Source organism: Leptinotarsa decemlineata, unplaced genomic scaffold (genome assembly GCF_025532065.1).
Source record: "Leptinotarsa decemlineata unplaced genomic scaffold, Ldec_3_MD MMD2_tig00000035_RagTag_RagTag, whole genome shotgun sequence".
NCBI lineage: Eukaryota > Metazoa > Arthropoda > Insecta > Coleoptera > Chrysomelidae > Leptinotarsa > Leptinotarsa decemlineata.
The window spans coordinates 14,037,957-14,054,076 of record NW_027412540.1 but is presented as its reverse complement, the minus strand read 5'-3'; the positions used below and the strand labels follow the sequence as shown (position 1 = coordinate 14,054,076).

General features: G+C 35.9%; 1 protein-coding gene across 1 annotated transcript in view; it reads left to right on the top strand.

Annotated features, from left to right (window-relative positions):
* Positions 1–202: 202 nt before the first annotated feature.
* Positions 203–16,120, top strand: part of LOC111517709 (serine/threonine-protein kinase MARK2) — a 53,850-nt gene continuing 37,932 nt past the window's right edge. Inside the window, 5 exon segments of the mRNA XM_074172262.1 lie at positions 203–467; positions 625–1,698; positions 8,134–8,367; positions 13,249–13,469; positions 14,843–14,987. Of these exon segments, the coding sequence (XP_074028363.1) occupies positions 634–1,698; positions 8,134–8,367; positions 13,249–13,469; positions 14,843–14,987 (1,665 nt within the window). The 5' untranslated portion in view covers positions 203–467; positions 625–633.

Genomic DNA, 16,120 nt, shown 5'->3' with positions numbered 1-16,120 from the left:
GGCTGATACCTTCATAACTCCAACTGTAAACGTCATATGGATGGTTACCTGCGAAAATAGCTTCCTACATAACGATATCAAGAACGACAAGCGCGCACACACACACAATATATCATATAACAATCTAGCTTTGACCTTGTACAAGTTCGTATTTATCTTTTTCATTAAATAAAATAACAGCAGTCGGCGAGCTCAAATCGCTTCGATTACCTAAAAAAATATTATCGCCTATCAGATTTTCTGTCGATCGCTGTGCGCAAGTCGTGCGATAACAAGTGAGATCGGGTGCATTTTTTAATTGACATTAGTGTCGCGTTAGAACCGTCGCTTTTTTCCCAGCCGCAAAAAGGATGTAATTACGCAATCCTAAACTGTGTATAATTCAAGGAAAGACAACCGGTCATAATTGAAAATGTTTTGTTTTACCGATATGTTCGTTGCAATGATCCCTCCTAGCTTATCAACAGGTAAATAAGTGTTGAAAAAGTGCCTGCTCAAAATAATGTGGTGTCCTCGTTATATGTTGTGTGTATGTGTCTGTCACGCTTTCCTGCTTGGGTCCTGCTGCGCTGGATTGCTTCAGATCACACTCTTTCAATATAAAACCGTTCTTTGTTCAAACAGAACTGAAGGATGTGCGACGATCCTCCCAACGAAGATAGAAGCGGTTCCCCAAGAGATAATAATGGTTGGACTGCCGATCGATACGACATCGGTGTCAGAATTCTGAGGGACCGAAGAAACCAAATTACAAACGCTGGCAAGTACTCTGAAAGGTATAAAGACGCGTTTTCTCACGACATTCCTGACGACAAAAAATACCCGCTGAGTGCTCAGTGCCGCGACACGATGGAACTATATCGTAAAGTGTCCAAAGGTGAAAAAGATGGATCTCTTCCTAGGCAACTCACTACTGAGAAGATGAAACTTACAACTAATTGGAAATCCAACGCCACTAATGATTTGAACAAGCAAGAGAATGCCTTAGTGGGTTACAAGCTGGTACCAGAAGGCACCCACAAGCCTGTTCTCGTGACGACCCCTAATAGTGCCCCAAAAACTCCAAAGTGGACTAGAAAGAACGTAAATATTTATAGTGTCACCCCTACCGGTTCTAATACGCCCCCAAACAGCCCCACTGGTATACCTGCTTGCTTGTCTGCAAAACCCGTTGCTTTGAGCAACATCCTCAATGGTCCCAGTAGCAACAATATTACTGAAAATACCTGGTCTCATTTGGAAAACGTCGAGACCATTATAACCAAATTGCACAAGAAGGAAAAACACGAAGAGAACCTCAAAAAGTTCGAGGAAATGTTGAAAAAATATACTCCCAAGCCCGCTGGTAAGGCCAAGCTGTCCCCTGTGAACCCTCTAGAGCTGATCGTCAAAAAGTCGCCGGATGTTAAACCCTTGGACAAGTCTGACAACCATCTCAAGTCCCAAGAACACATCTTGGATCCTATAAAGCATTCCAGCGAAGTGGAGGATTTGCCTGCAAGGGGCTTGATCGAAGCCGAAAGAGAGGAACACCAACATTTCAACAGAGACGTGAAGGAGAGAAAAAGTATGGAGAATTCTTCCAAAGAACACAAGCCCAAGACTGGAGCCAGTCTAAACAGAACTGTTTCCGATGCACATGAAAAGAATACTACCGTGAAACGGCAGTCTAGAGTGTCTAGGGATCGTGGACGTAAAGTAAGTTTTTTGTTTGTGCTATGAGTTGAACGGATTACTGATCTGTTAAAAATAGATAACAATGGGTCTTATCGCAAGGACGCGATAATGAAATCCTTTTGTTTCATTATATCTGTGACTGAGCTTGATATGATCTCACGTTCTGTTAGCATATGAATTACTTGAAAAATCAAACAGGTCATTCATTAATTCCATTTTTTTTAAACAACTTTCATTTTTAATATGAATATGAAATATCTCAATTCTCATTCATTTTTTGAACAAGAAATTAAAGTGAGCGTCATAGTTACCTGTAAACTATGATATAGATACAAAAAGTAATTCTTGTGGTTTTCCTATTTAGACAGGGGTGGAAGGGCACACTTCTAACCGATAAGTTATTGCGTAAAAACCAATACACTTTTCTCAAGGAAAAATACTCATTTATCAGTATATAACCATCATAAAGTCGTTGGAATCAGTAGAAAACGTTAATAATATGCAACGCAGACATATGCAGAAAAATGTACACCGATTCTTTCAACTTAGCCCTTTTAGTGAGCGGTTCATAGACGACCTTCTCCGTCTTTATTCCTTTCCACATATATTCTAGTACTTATCCTATCAACTTATATTCTTTTCAGTTAGTGTAGCAATATTAGCCAGTCTTCCAGCGCGTACGCTTACGCGCGTAAATGGCAGAATTTTCAAAATCTGTTAGATTGTGTTTGAGTTTCTCTATTACAAACAAATCGTTGCTTTTTATATTAGTTTAGATTATGTCATAACTTGATAAGACATATTTTTTATCAAATATAATGTTACGTTTTTCTCTGTTGGTTCACCTATAATTGACTACACTGAATAATCAAACTTACTTTATTTCACTTTAAATAAAACAAACACTTCAACTAAAACTTCAACTATTATTCGAATCTATATCGCCTTGCTAGAAAACTTCGCGTACCGCACTGTAACTTCCACTTGACTGTGTCGATATGATCGTGGCTAGCGTTTATATATCGTACTCGAATGCAGTAGAAATTTTGCCGGAATTGCGTCGAAGTTAGTAGCATTATCCTCGCTGTTTCTAGAGTGGTGGTACGTACAACGATGTACGAATAAGTTTAACAATGAAATAGAAAAACTAGATGAACTTTGCAACAACAAAGACGAATTTATGGAGGTGCATTCATTTCTTTTTCTGATAACAGGCCAATACGGGTATTTTCTAGGCAAGATATGACATTGAGGTCTCGTATTCATCAAAATTGTGATATTTGAATGTTTCGTTCGAATCGATAGAGCGAAAATTTCGAAAACTTAATAAAATTGGAAAAAAGTCGAAGTGGCAGTAGGAGAGTCAAATTTGACAGGTTTAGAGTAGTACATAAGAAAAGGAATGAGGATGGTTTTTTACCCATTTTTCAAGCAAGCGCAAACTAACTGCGAAGTAAAATTTTCATTATATCTATTAATAAAAAAAACTTCCCTACGTCGCGAACTTTATGTGTGACACTATATAATGGAGGCGGGGTTCCGGGAGTTGGGACTTTTCTATTGTAAATTTTCTCCTCTTTCAGAATCATTTATGGTTGTTTCCTAATTTTTGATAGTTTTTGAGTAACTAACGAAAAACTGATTTCATTCCATTTGTTTAGGAGTTTTATTTATTTTGAACATGAATTTCAACTAGATTAGTTGGTTCATAGATAATAATGTTTGTTCTTCATATAATAATGTGTAAAGGCCAGTGTTCAAAAACTAACGCACTGAAAATATTCAATCTCATAAACACGCAAACAACTCCTTTTCATCACTTCTAAATATTTCAGATTCGTTAGAAGAAATTTGTCAACATATTGATTTTATGCATACTTTCGAACTGTTAGCGCAACTCATCTTTCCATATTTATTAGAGAGTAAATGCTAGGGTAGCGTTTTATCTATAGATAATGTTTTTGGAATTTTACGCTTTTGTCAGTCTGGAATATCATTCATTATTGAATTATTCAGAGTTCGTTTTAATTTTGGAGTTAGCTGTTAACCTGAAATCATTGTCTTGATTGAAATAGCTTCATAAGAAAGAAAATACTTCATGTGGCATTTGAATTGATATTAGTCAGAAAACATGAAAATGATATACTGTACCAAATCAACCCTTGACTGTTAGTGATTGATAATACGAAAAACAGTTGCAGCACCCTTGGACTTCGGCTCCACAAGGGATTCTCCTTTTATTTCATATTTCTGCCACTGGAGGTAATGATGTTTATGTTAAAGAGTTCACACGTGCTACCCCAGACGCCTTTCTGGTAGTGCACTCAAGAATTAATCACTGAGAAGAATCCTTTCCAAGACAAGTATCGCCATCAAATCCTAGATATCTAGTCATTAGAACTGTCGGGAAAGAACAAATTTCTCAACATACCCTCTATACTCTTCTCGTTATCTCAATGTCAGGATTTCTTCAATACTTCTTCATTGAGGAAACATCTATCTGTCTTTAGAAGTAAAGCGATATTTCTGATGAAGATGTGATGGTTCGTGGTAAGATGAATATGGTCCGCCGTCTCGTCTTTCTAACCTCATTATATTTGACTTGACAAATAACAGCAGAGGTCGATCAAATTCATGAGTCACATATTTTCAGTTTCAGTCTATTCAGTGCATTCGATTCTCGGAGCCATTGATCTTTCACTCCGCAGGTATAGGGTAGGTAGGTCTAAAGTGAGTGGGTCTATTCGACCCTCCACCGCAACCCATAAGGGTTTATTGTGGCTCACACCTATTCACACTCGGCCAAATAAACCTAGCTTCTTAATGAAGCCGATTAGTTTGTATGGTGAGTGGTCTTTCAGGTCAGATGGGAGAACGGATCTGCCGAACTCAAAGAACCTGATTCGGTTCCCAGCGGGGCAGGCACAAAGTATATGCTTTGCTGTTTCATCATTTTCCAGACAGAGACGACACACACTGTCTTCCGATAGGCCAAGTCTCTGCATGTGATGATTCAAATGACAGTGAGCTGTAAGAAGGCCTGTTAGACATTGTAGTTCATCCCTACTGTAGTCCAACAACTGTTTGGAATCAAGCTTCGAAGGGCGAATAAACGCCTTGGAGTAAGCCAATCCTGAAAGATTCTGCCAGAAGTCCATAAATATTCTTGCAATCCAGGTGTTCAGTATTTGTTTGGCAAAGCCCAAAGCGATGCCAATGACGGGTTCTGGTCTAATGAAGCCTCTTGCAGCACCCTCCTTTGCAAGAGAGTTAGCAACTTCATTGCCTTCCAAGTCAATGTAGCCAGGAACCCAGACCAGAAATAATTTGTTAAGTCTTCCTATCGAGGAGAGTCGTTTTTGGCAGTTTGCTACAAATTTAGACGTTGCCCTTCCTCTAGTATATAATCAAAGAGTAACTCACCCCTACGGTTTATATTCGTGCTGCCCCACGCTGTATGGTGTGAATTGGCGTCACATCCCATTACTATTTGTAGTTTGTTACTTTTGTTATAGTCGATAAGTCGTCTAACAGAAAGAGGAGGTACAGTATCCGAGTCTCCCGGCGTGCCCTGGGGTGAAACCCAGGAATATTGCTCAGTCCGGTTACTCGGCCTATATTTATTGTCCATGGTTCCTGTAGAAAGGCAAGGTCGATTAATTCATCCTTGAAGTTTTTTCCAAGGACGTATGAAGTGGCCTTGGCATGTTGTAAGTTTGCCTGCAAGCACTTATAGGTATAAGGAGTGGTCTTTCAGATAAAGGTGTCAGCACACGTTCTGTAATTGTTTCAGAGATGGGTACACCCTTCGAACTTTTGATTGAAAAAATAATCCTTTCCAACTCTTGATAAGTGTACGTAAAGAAGATGAAGAAAAGGTTCACACCAATCAGAGTCATTTTATATTTTGTTTAAAGATATGAATAGACGATGAACCTCTCTGGGCTATATTCAATTCAGGAAGACGGTGTTACATGTTCAACTAGGTACGGAAATGAAACATTGAGATACCCAGAGCATGTCGAGTTTTTACGACACTTCCATTATACAGGGTCTTTCAACAGGGACTTCCGAACTTTGACAATTGATAACGGCCATCTTGTTGAAGCTACATCTGTTGAAGCAGTTGTCATTTATTCAGTATGTTTTGCCAAATCAACATGAACGGATATGAATTCAACAACACGTGCAAATAATATAATTATCAAAATTGGTGTTCTATTCGAGCAACGTACCGCGCGCTTCGCCCATTTTGCGGTCGCCATAATCGTCCTACCGAGAGGACTATTTGCAATGTGGTGGATGAATTTGAGAACACCGGTTCAGTAAACGATCGACCAACACCCGTACGTCGAAGAAACGCAAGATCTACCGAAAACATCGCCGCTGTTTGTGAAAGTGTGCAGGAGAATCAGAGGCAGTTGATTTGACCTGAAGGTCAACGCATATTTTTTGCTGGTTATCGTTTTATCTTAAAATCCTTCTCTGTCTAATATTAAAATTACCAAGGTCTACGTTATTATCATAAATATAACTAAGTTGGGTTAGGTCCAAAGTGAGTGGGTCTGTTCGACCATCCACCGCAACCCGCAAGGGTTTATTGTGGTTCACACCTATTCACACTCAACCAAATAAACCCAGCTTCTTAACGAAGCCGATTAGTTTGTATGGTTAGTAGTCTTTCAGGTCAGATGGTAAAAACCTGATTCGATCCCCAGCGGGACAGGCACAAATTTTGCGACACACACTGTCTTCCGACAGTCCGAGTCTCTGCATATGATGATTCAAATGACAGTGACATGTGAGAAGGCCTGTTAAACATCGTAGTTCATCCCTACTGTAGTCCAACAACTGTTTGGTATCAAGCTTCCAAGGGTGAATAAACGCCTTAGAGTGGGCCAATCCTGAAAGATTCTGCCAGATGTCCGTAAATTTTCTTACCATCCAGGTGTTCAATATTTGTTTGGCAAAGCCTGAAGCGATGCCAAGTCTTCCTATCGAAGAGAGTCGTTTTTGGCAACTTGCTACCAATTTAAACGTTGCTCGGTAGGAGCCAAGATCTTCCAACGCCGCTTGACTGTCCGAGATTCTTTTTATTGACTCGTGTATGAGGTTGGATTCTTCTAATCTCTCCGCACACAATTCAATAGCGTAAATTTTTGCTTGAAATACAGCCACATAGGTTCCTAGGCAGATTGATATCTCTGTCCTGGGTCTGCGACTGAAAATACCTGCACCAGAACCGGAAGTTGTTTTTGATCCATCTGTGAACCAACAACTATATAACTAAGTAGTTTCTTGGAAGGATAACATCCTGTCGAATGTAAAAAAAATGTACATCCGATAAAAATGTATATGTTTTAGTGATGAGACCCCATTAACTCTACTGAGTAGAATGGTGTTTGATAAGATAAACACAATTGTCGTTGCTTTGTTCACTTTCTGCCATTGCGTGGCAGCCACGATTACCAACTTCTCTCGAGTTAATCGTGTAAAACTTTCAAAAGTTTTAAAAATACAAGAATATATAATCCATAACTAACTGGTTCAACCAACAAATTTGTTTAGCTATTAGGAACAATAAATTCGTCGCGTTCAAATTGATAAAATTATAGATAATTACTAAATATCCAGATAAAAACTCAGCCCCGGATTTGGACATAGGACATAGGTCCGGAAATAATGCATCCATCGCTGTTCTTTCTGTGTTAAGCATATTCAAAAAACTAAAGTGCTTTACTTTTTTCATAAACTACACCTTACGATTTGAACTCCACAATCTATATTTAAAGAAATATATCACATGCTTCGCTAACACGAAAGTACCTTAATTCAATACGAAAAAGTTACTGTGTAAGCGAAACATGTCTTGACATATTTTCTTTAATAAAGTTTGTTAACTCACTACGAAAAAGCAGAGATCAATTTTTCAGAAAAAAGATTTTCGGTTTTATACTTTTCCATCAATGAACAAAAAATATGAAAAGATATGAGACAAATCCACAATAATATCAACCAATATCTATAAGTGTTCATCGAAGACGTAAATAAATTATTACTTTCTGTTGTCCGATATCCCTCACCTAATTCAAAACTAGCTTGATTTTTAACGAGTTCGATATTTCGTTGACCTTTGGAGATGTTTTTTGTGTGCCTGCTTTATCTACACATTAGTCATATCTACACACTTATCGCTGTTCGAGAACAAATAATTACAACCTGGGTACGATTCTTGTACAGGAAAACATCGCAGATCCAAATTGATAAATATATGTACACATAATCATATATTGCTGGAAATATAAATGAACAATACTTGGAATTTTACCTGGAGCGTATGGAAGTACTTACGTTCACATTGGGTACTGTGGTTTTGATATGTCTATTACTTTTTCCGCAACAATTCTGACTTTATAAGAAACGTTTTGAAAAATCTAACCTCGATTTTTTTTTCAGACAAATGACAGCGCAGTGGAATCGACGCGGAGCGGTTCGGCATCTACACGGAACAGGCCGAGGCTGGGAGAGGAACCGACAATTGGTAAATACAAATTACTTAAGACCATCGGCAAAGGAAACTTTGCAAAGGTCAAGCTGGCCAAGCACGTACCCACTGGTAAGGAAGTTGCCATCAAAATAATAGACAAGACTCAACTAACACCTGGTTCGCTACAGAAACTATTTAGAGAAGTGAGTATTAGTAGGGTTTATTTATTTTTTTATTATCAAATATTTCACTTGTTGAAAGGTACAATGGAAAAAAGATTAAAAAACATCTTCCAATATACAATGACAAGGAAAACGTCAGCTTAAAAAAAGAAAAAACTATTTACATTTACAAATGATTTGCCAAATGAAAAAGAAACACAAAATAACATGGAGAGGAATAAAATCATCGATAAAATTCATCCAAGGAGTAGCAATTTTTTTCAATTAAAAAAGTTTTCAATCTAGATTTAAAAATATTTTTATTAGGGGCTGCCTTTATATTTACGTCTAATTTGTTGAAAATTTTCGGTCCGAGATAAAGATGGCTTTTCTAGTAGAGGGTTGTTCGATGTGATCGAGGTACTAGCAAATTTCCAGAGCGAGTTGGATAATCATGAGTTTGCTTGTTCGATAAAAAACTTGATTTGTTATTATAAACAAAAATACATAATTCATAAATATATACCCCAACAACCGTAAGAAGTTTCAGGTTTTTGAAAGAGCTCCTGCATGACTCTCTCCATCCCAGTTTAGCAATTATTCGGACTGCCGACTTTTGTAATATAAAAATCCTTTCCACGGACGATCCCGTACCCCAATTCAAAATCCCGTATCGCAAATGACAATGAATAGTGGCATAGTACAGACTCAGCAAGATTTCAGCATTACAGTAGTTAGGGAAGAATCTTAACGCATAACAATTTTTACGTAGTTTTTCACAAAGTGAGTCGATATGTGGTGTCCAGGTGAGTCTGTAAACAACTGTGATGCCTAATAATTTAGTTTCTTTAGAGGATTCTACATGAAAATCATCATCCTCATATATACTGAAAATCTCGGACTCATTCGTAACCATAGTAAATTTCATCAGCACAGTTTTAGTTATATTGATTTTCAGGTGATTTTTACTTGCCCATGTTATAATTTGCTGGTATACCTTTCCAGTAATATCTGATAGAGTTGCCAAGTCTTTTTCTGTCAAAAGGAAATTTGTATCATCCGCATATGTTATCACGTGTACTGATGAAAGTTGTTGAAAATAGTGAAACAAGTCATTCGCAAAAATGATGAAGATAAGTGGTCCAAGTATAGATCCTTGAGGGACACCTTGCTCTATTTTCCGTGGTTTACTCACAGTGTCGTCAACAATCACTCGTTGAATTCTGCCATGCAGATATGATTTAATTAACTTGTGGGCAGTCCCTCTCACGCCATATCGTTTCAATTTCTGTAGCAGTAGTTCATCAAGAGCAATCAAGAGCATTTATAATGTGTTCACTGAAATCACATAGAGCTGTTTCTGTACTCTTATTCCTTGTGAATCCATGTTGTTTTGATGAGAGAATGTTATTCATAGAAAAAAAAAGAAATTAATTGATTTTTGATATTCAACTCAAAAACTTTTGATACCCTGGAAAGCAAACTAATGCCCCTATAATTTTCATACAAATTTTTAACTGTATAGGTAATAATAATATGAACTAGCCATACATAATTTTATAAATGAATGGTTGCTGAACATTTGACACTGCCTTGTCAAAATATCCCAAACATTCTTCAGTTTTGATCTTTCATAAAGTAGTCGACAACGGTATGACAGACCGGGTTGGCACCGTATTTATAATTTTATGGAAACTAAGTAAGCCTCACAACATTGCAGAGTCAGTTTTACTGATTGTATAAGTACTAATGGTTACAGCCAAATTCAGTCTATGAGCAGCTTTATTATCCAACAGTTACCAGTTTATTGGACAATACATTAAGAAAAACTTATAAACTATAACTTATAAACAAAAAGTACAAAATATATTAACTATAGATTTCGAATGAGAAATGATACGAAACCAAAAGAAAGATGTATCCTATAACATATTAACTTCGCTTGCTCGAGGCAATCCACCATAATATTCGCCAATTTGTAATTAAAAATACAAGCTGAATAGCTCCTTCGTTATTCTGAAGTCATTAGACCCAATGCCTTATATATCTTAGTGAAATATGATCTGTCAAACTCAATTTACTGTCGAATACCACATTTGTCTCTGATTGAGTTATGGGGCTCTAAAGTAACTTCTGATACTGTGTATGAAAATTTATATTTTTTTTCTAGGTGAAGCTCATTAATTTGCATTTTTCGATATTCAGATTCAATTTATTAGTGGCTCACCATACCTGCAGCAAGTCTTTTTATAACTGAAGTTCAGTACAGTGCTGCATGTTACCCAACACTTACTCTCCAAACTTTCAACATATCTGTGTCAAAGCTATTTTCCGTGTTTTTGGCCGTGGTTTGCAGGTTTTTATGTCTGGCGTTTTGTCTACTTCTGCGGTAGGCATTATGAAAGGCGATGCAATAACAGTCGACGTGCTCATATTGTGGGCGTGGCTTCGTTTCTATTAACTGAATAACCTTACCGTGTTTGTGTACAATTAAGGACAGATAGCCAAATTTTATTAATGTTCATTACCTTTTCTCTTCTATTGGAATTATTCCTGTATTTTTGAATTTTTATTGCATTTAAAATGACAAATATTTTCCCAAATAAAGTTAAGAACTATTTTCAATAACCGTTCATGCCTTAAAAACATAATTCAGTTCAATTGTGCTGAAACAAAATATACTACGGTACATTTTATATTGTCTGACATGTTGGGAAGAATAATGCCACTATATTTCCACCAGTTAGGTTTTCATTGTAGAATTCAATTAAAATGTTAGGTGGAATGTATTGATTGAAAAGTTTCATACCTGTTCATTAAAATCATTTTCCCACATGAGAATACCCAGAAATATGCATGAAGGAAAAGTTCAGTTAATTGAATGAATAATTTAATTCCAAGTAAGAGTCTGGTGTAGCTCGTTTTTTTTCACTTTTAAAATAGTTACAACTACAAATTGAAAAAAATATGAAAAAGATCATCTCATGTTTTATGTTTTCAATGAAGTCACAACCGAATGTGAATAAATATGCATTCAGGGTAAATTCAACAAGCTGTTGAATTTAAAGTTATGAAGAACGATATCAATAAAAATTATGGGAAAGGAGTTGATAACACCAATAACATAATTACATTTGTAAATCGCTGGCATAGAATTGCAAGCCTGAATTTGAATTCATTTGACAATTGAATGGCCAGAAGTTTTTGAAAAAATCGGCTTTTTATAGTAACGATAAGAATTGCAGTACAAAATAAAAAAAGTTCAATTATATCAATGCAGCCTGGCTTTAGAAAATTGCATAGGCTTAGCAAATCAAAATCAGGTTTTTATATATATGTAATAATATATAATTTATCACTGCCAAACTAAATATGGATTGAAAGGGGTATACGTTTAGGAGAAAAATTTTGGCTTTCTACTTTTTCATCTTTATATTAAGAATGTGGGAATCTTCGAGAGGTTTTTTTTGTTCCACTTTGTGTCGTGAAAGTTACTTCTTTGCATGATCTACACATCTTTCTGAAGAGTTCATTTTGAAATTAATTGCTTTCTTCCTTTCTTTGCTAAGATTCTCACATTTTTTTTTTGTATAAAGATAGGGAAGTAGAAAGGCAAAACTTTTTTTCCCATAAATATAGATAATATAAGAACATGGCTTTCACGGCCTGAGTCAGGATTAGAGAGAACAAAATCATCTAGGCCAGTGCTTGTGGTACCAAACATTTCATCTGCTACTGCGGTAGATATCTTCAGTGATATATGCGTTTATTACTACAATACAAAGCTAGTATCTCGAAAAACTGACTGGAGAGCTTTGTGCTCACTCAGATTTATACTAGAAGGGAGTGGTGAGAATGATCAGTCCATGGGAATGATCACTTCCTGATTTATCCGCACTTATGCTAGGTTGTTCTAATTGGTTTACGTTCTGGAGTTTTAATTTAGTCTCTAGTCCATTTCTAGCCTTTTTGAATATTGCATTGTTGGGATTCTTATAGATTTCAATGGCTTTCTGGTGGAGTCATGTGTGGTATTGACAGGACGACAGCTCCATCGTATTCTATAACTTGGTTTCTCTGCTAAGAATTCTGGTTGCATAAGCAGGCTGCTTTGCTGGTGTTTTTGTATCCTAGTATTGATGCTGCATTTGGTAGTACGTATCAATGTAAACTAAAGCACAGGAACAGATAATCCTGCAAACGCCTGCGCACGACAGCGGCTTTTTTTTTTCGAGTAGTTGATCAGTTGGCTTATAAATCTATTTAAAACAAATCTGTTTTTCCGTTAACCAGCTGTCGCACCCCTACGAACGACAACCCCTAGAAGTCGAAACTTGTGCGAGCTAAGGATTAACGAGGTCTTTCCTTTTAACGTATGATTCCTTTATATTCTAAAGTTTGAACAGATTTACAGTGTACCGTGACTTTTTGTATATAAAGCAAGTACACCGTGCCTACCACAAGTGACTCCATCGTACTCGAAGGAGGAGTATTTCTTCTAGGAGGTAGGGCACGTTTTATTCTTTGCACTGCAAATCTATCAGCCTATACTGCATGGTCATGGTAACAAAGTTTTTTTCACGAAGATATGGCTCATAATTCCTAGTGGCACAGTCAACAAGGGTTTTCATCAAGAGGTACGTTTTTACACCCTACTATAATGAAAACCCTTGTTGAAGGGGTGTTGTCAATATTTGTGAACCACATCTTCCTAAAGAAGAATTTCGTCATCTAGGTCTCTATAGGTCAAAGGATTACCAATGCATATATTAAAAAACTCTGAAAAACGGCAAATCATAATTATTTATGTTCCATCTGTTTATTTAAAGTTTTTATTTTATACATTTGTGAATCATACCTTTCAAACTATGTATTGAACTGTTTCACACTCAATATTGAATAATTTTTTGTATGTATTTTCAGGTAAGAATAATGAAAATGTTAGACCATCCCAACATAGTAAAATTATTTCAAGTAATTGAAACGGAAAAAACGTTGTACCTGGTTATGGAATATGCCTCGGGCGGCGAGGTATTTGACTATCTTGTCCTGCACGGTAGGATGAAAGAAAAAGAAGCAAGGGCGAAGTTTAGGCAAATTGTCTCTGCGGTACAGTACTGCCACCAAAAAAGGATTATTCACAGGTTTGTTACCATAGTATATCCAAAGTAATTTGAATATTAATAGAGCTAATAAGTAAATAAAATAATGTATGCAGGTTTATATTTTTCAAAAGTTACATTTGGAACAGTGTTTGTGTATATTTGTGGATTTTGGTTTAAATACTTATCAAAACATTTGATAGGTACTTTGGGATTGAATTTCATTTCAAGGAATCATCAAGTAATTATTTTTTTCGACTTTCTAATATTATCTCATATTCATTCCGATGAGAGACTGAAATTCCCTCAGTAAAATTATAACAAGGTAGGTTAACTTCAGAACAACAATAAAGTGCAAACAAATAACGAAAACAAACATTTAAAAGTTGGCATGTAACAGCAATACTTGTATGATTGAGGTTATTTATTTGCTCATTACTCAAGGGCCAACTGAAAAGTTCATCCCAAAAAGTTACTGCGTAATATAAATCACTGAAGAGTCCAAGAATCCAAGTCCAACTTGTCTTATTTATATTATACATTTTGCTACAAATTAAAAAAAAAAGAAAAAAATTTTATTTTCATACTTAGCTTTCGGAAAACAATATTTTTCCGTTATCAAAAACCATAATTCACTTTTAGAACTTTCTCCTTGAATTGTAAATAGCTTTAATTCTTTTGACCACTAAAGAAAGCTTAGAACTTTCTCCTTGAGTTGTGAATAGCTTTAATTCTTTTGACCACTAAAGAAAGCTAAGTATAAAAATTTACTTTTTCAATTACAAGACAATATATAAATAATGTTCAATATGTTACAATTGTTAACAATTTTCATAATATTTGTGAAATAAAAAAACAACGATAAAAATTACTTGGCGCTCCGGGGCGATTTCATTGATTCCAGTGGCGCATTTGCTTTTTCACCTGCAGGAAAACCCAAAAAAACCTGCAGCACCACATCATCTGAAGATCTTGATCTGCCAATGTCTTCTCTCTCATAAAACAAAATGTAGGGTGTCTCCAGAGACTCCAATAAATTCAATTGATCTTTTTTTTCAATTTGTTAGCAAAATTTATAAATACAAGTCAGTGACTAATTGGACTCTTCAGTGGTAATTATTACGCAGTAACTTTTCATGGTGAACTTCATTACACTTCAGCATTCTCTATTGCTGTGGCTTTGTTAATTTTTCAGTTTGTGGGATGTTATATATTTTAAATATTGTATAGACTAATCAGATATAATAACATTTTACTGCCCAAGAGATTTTCATAGGTATGGATATTTAGAGAAAAATAAAAATTATCAAAAAAGGTAGCACTAGAGACACAAGTGTTGGACAATAATTCAATGTATATATTATTAGTGTAACCTTGTCTAGCTTGCATGTATTCAGTTAATCCTTCTTTTTCAGAGATTTAAAGGCTGAAAACTTACTGTTGGATAGTGAAATGAACATTAAAATAGCAGATTTTGGCTTCTCCAACGAATTTACCCCGGGAAACAAATTAGATACATTTTGTGGTAGTCCGCCATATGCAGCACCAGAGTTATTTCAAGTAAGTATCATTTCCAAATTTCGAAATATTGATTTTTATTTGGAAAGAAAGGTGAAGAAAAACGCAGTTTATGAAAAATAAAAACAGGCCCACAAATGAAAATATTACAAAAAATGTTCCTTAATGTGAAAATTGACCACTTTACAGCAGAGCATAAAAATTGATAGTTTCATGATTTATGAGTACAGCTCCATATTTAATTCCCATCTGATGTTTCTATGGAATAAAATATGAAATTATATTGATATTTATCCCTTTATGCATTAAAGCCATGAAACGTTAAAGGCTAGGCACGTTTTTCAGAGTTTTACAACAATTAATGGAATAGAATAGAACTTTATTGCGCCCATAAAAAATACAAAGAATTTGGACAAGTCACCTATTACATTGCACCGTTACATAAAAAAGCTGTAAATGAAACAATAAAATTAAATGTAGAGTATAAAATGCATTTTAAAAATTCTTAAAGTATAAAGAAACAGGAATAAAAAGTGGAAAAGATGCACTAGGTATCACCAAGCGAATCCTTAAGAGTAACATTGAACTCACTCAGAGTATACAGGCTCATTTTAGTGAGTTTTTCACTGTATTTCTGAAAAGTCTGAGTGGCAGATGTTTGATTTTTTCAGGAAGTAAATTGAAGCAAGTGATGCCAATTGATTTGCTTTTATCCAATCTTCTTAAGAGGGGCACAATAATATTTCCATTGCGTGTTTTGTAGGAGTGAATATCCGAGTGTGGTGTGAGTGTGTGATAATTTTCTTTGACATGCAGAACATTGTCAACGATAATTTGTGAGAATAGAGTCATGATTCCTGTAGTCTCAAACAAAGGCTTACAGTGTTCATTATATTCAGCTTTAACAATGCTACGTACAGCAGCTTTTTGCAAGACAAATACTCTTTGAAGATGGGTGTAGCTTGCATAACCCCAGCACAGCAACCCATAACTCATTGCTGAGTGGAACAAGGCGTAGTATGTCATTAGAGCTGCTTTCTGACCAGCCGTTGTAGCTATTCACCTAATGGCATAAACAGATTTTGCTAGTTTGTTGCAAAGATTATTGATGTGGGTGGTCCAGGCAAGAGACGAGTCAAGATGAACTCCCAAAAATTTTATACTTTCTGATGTAG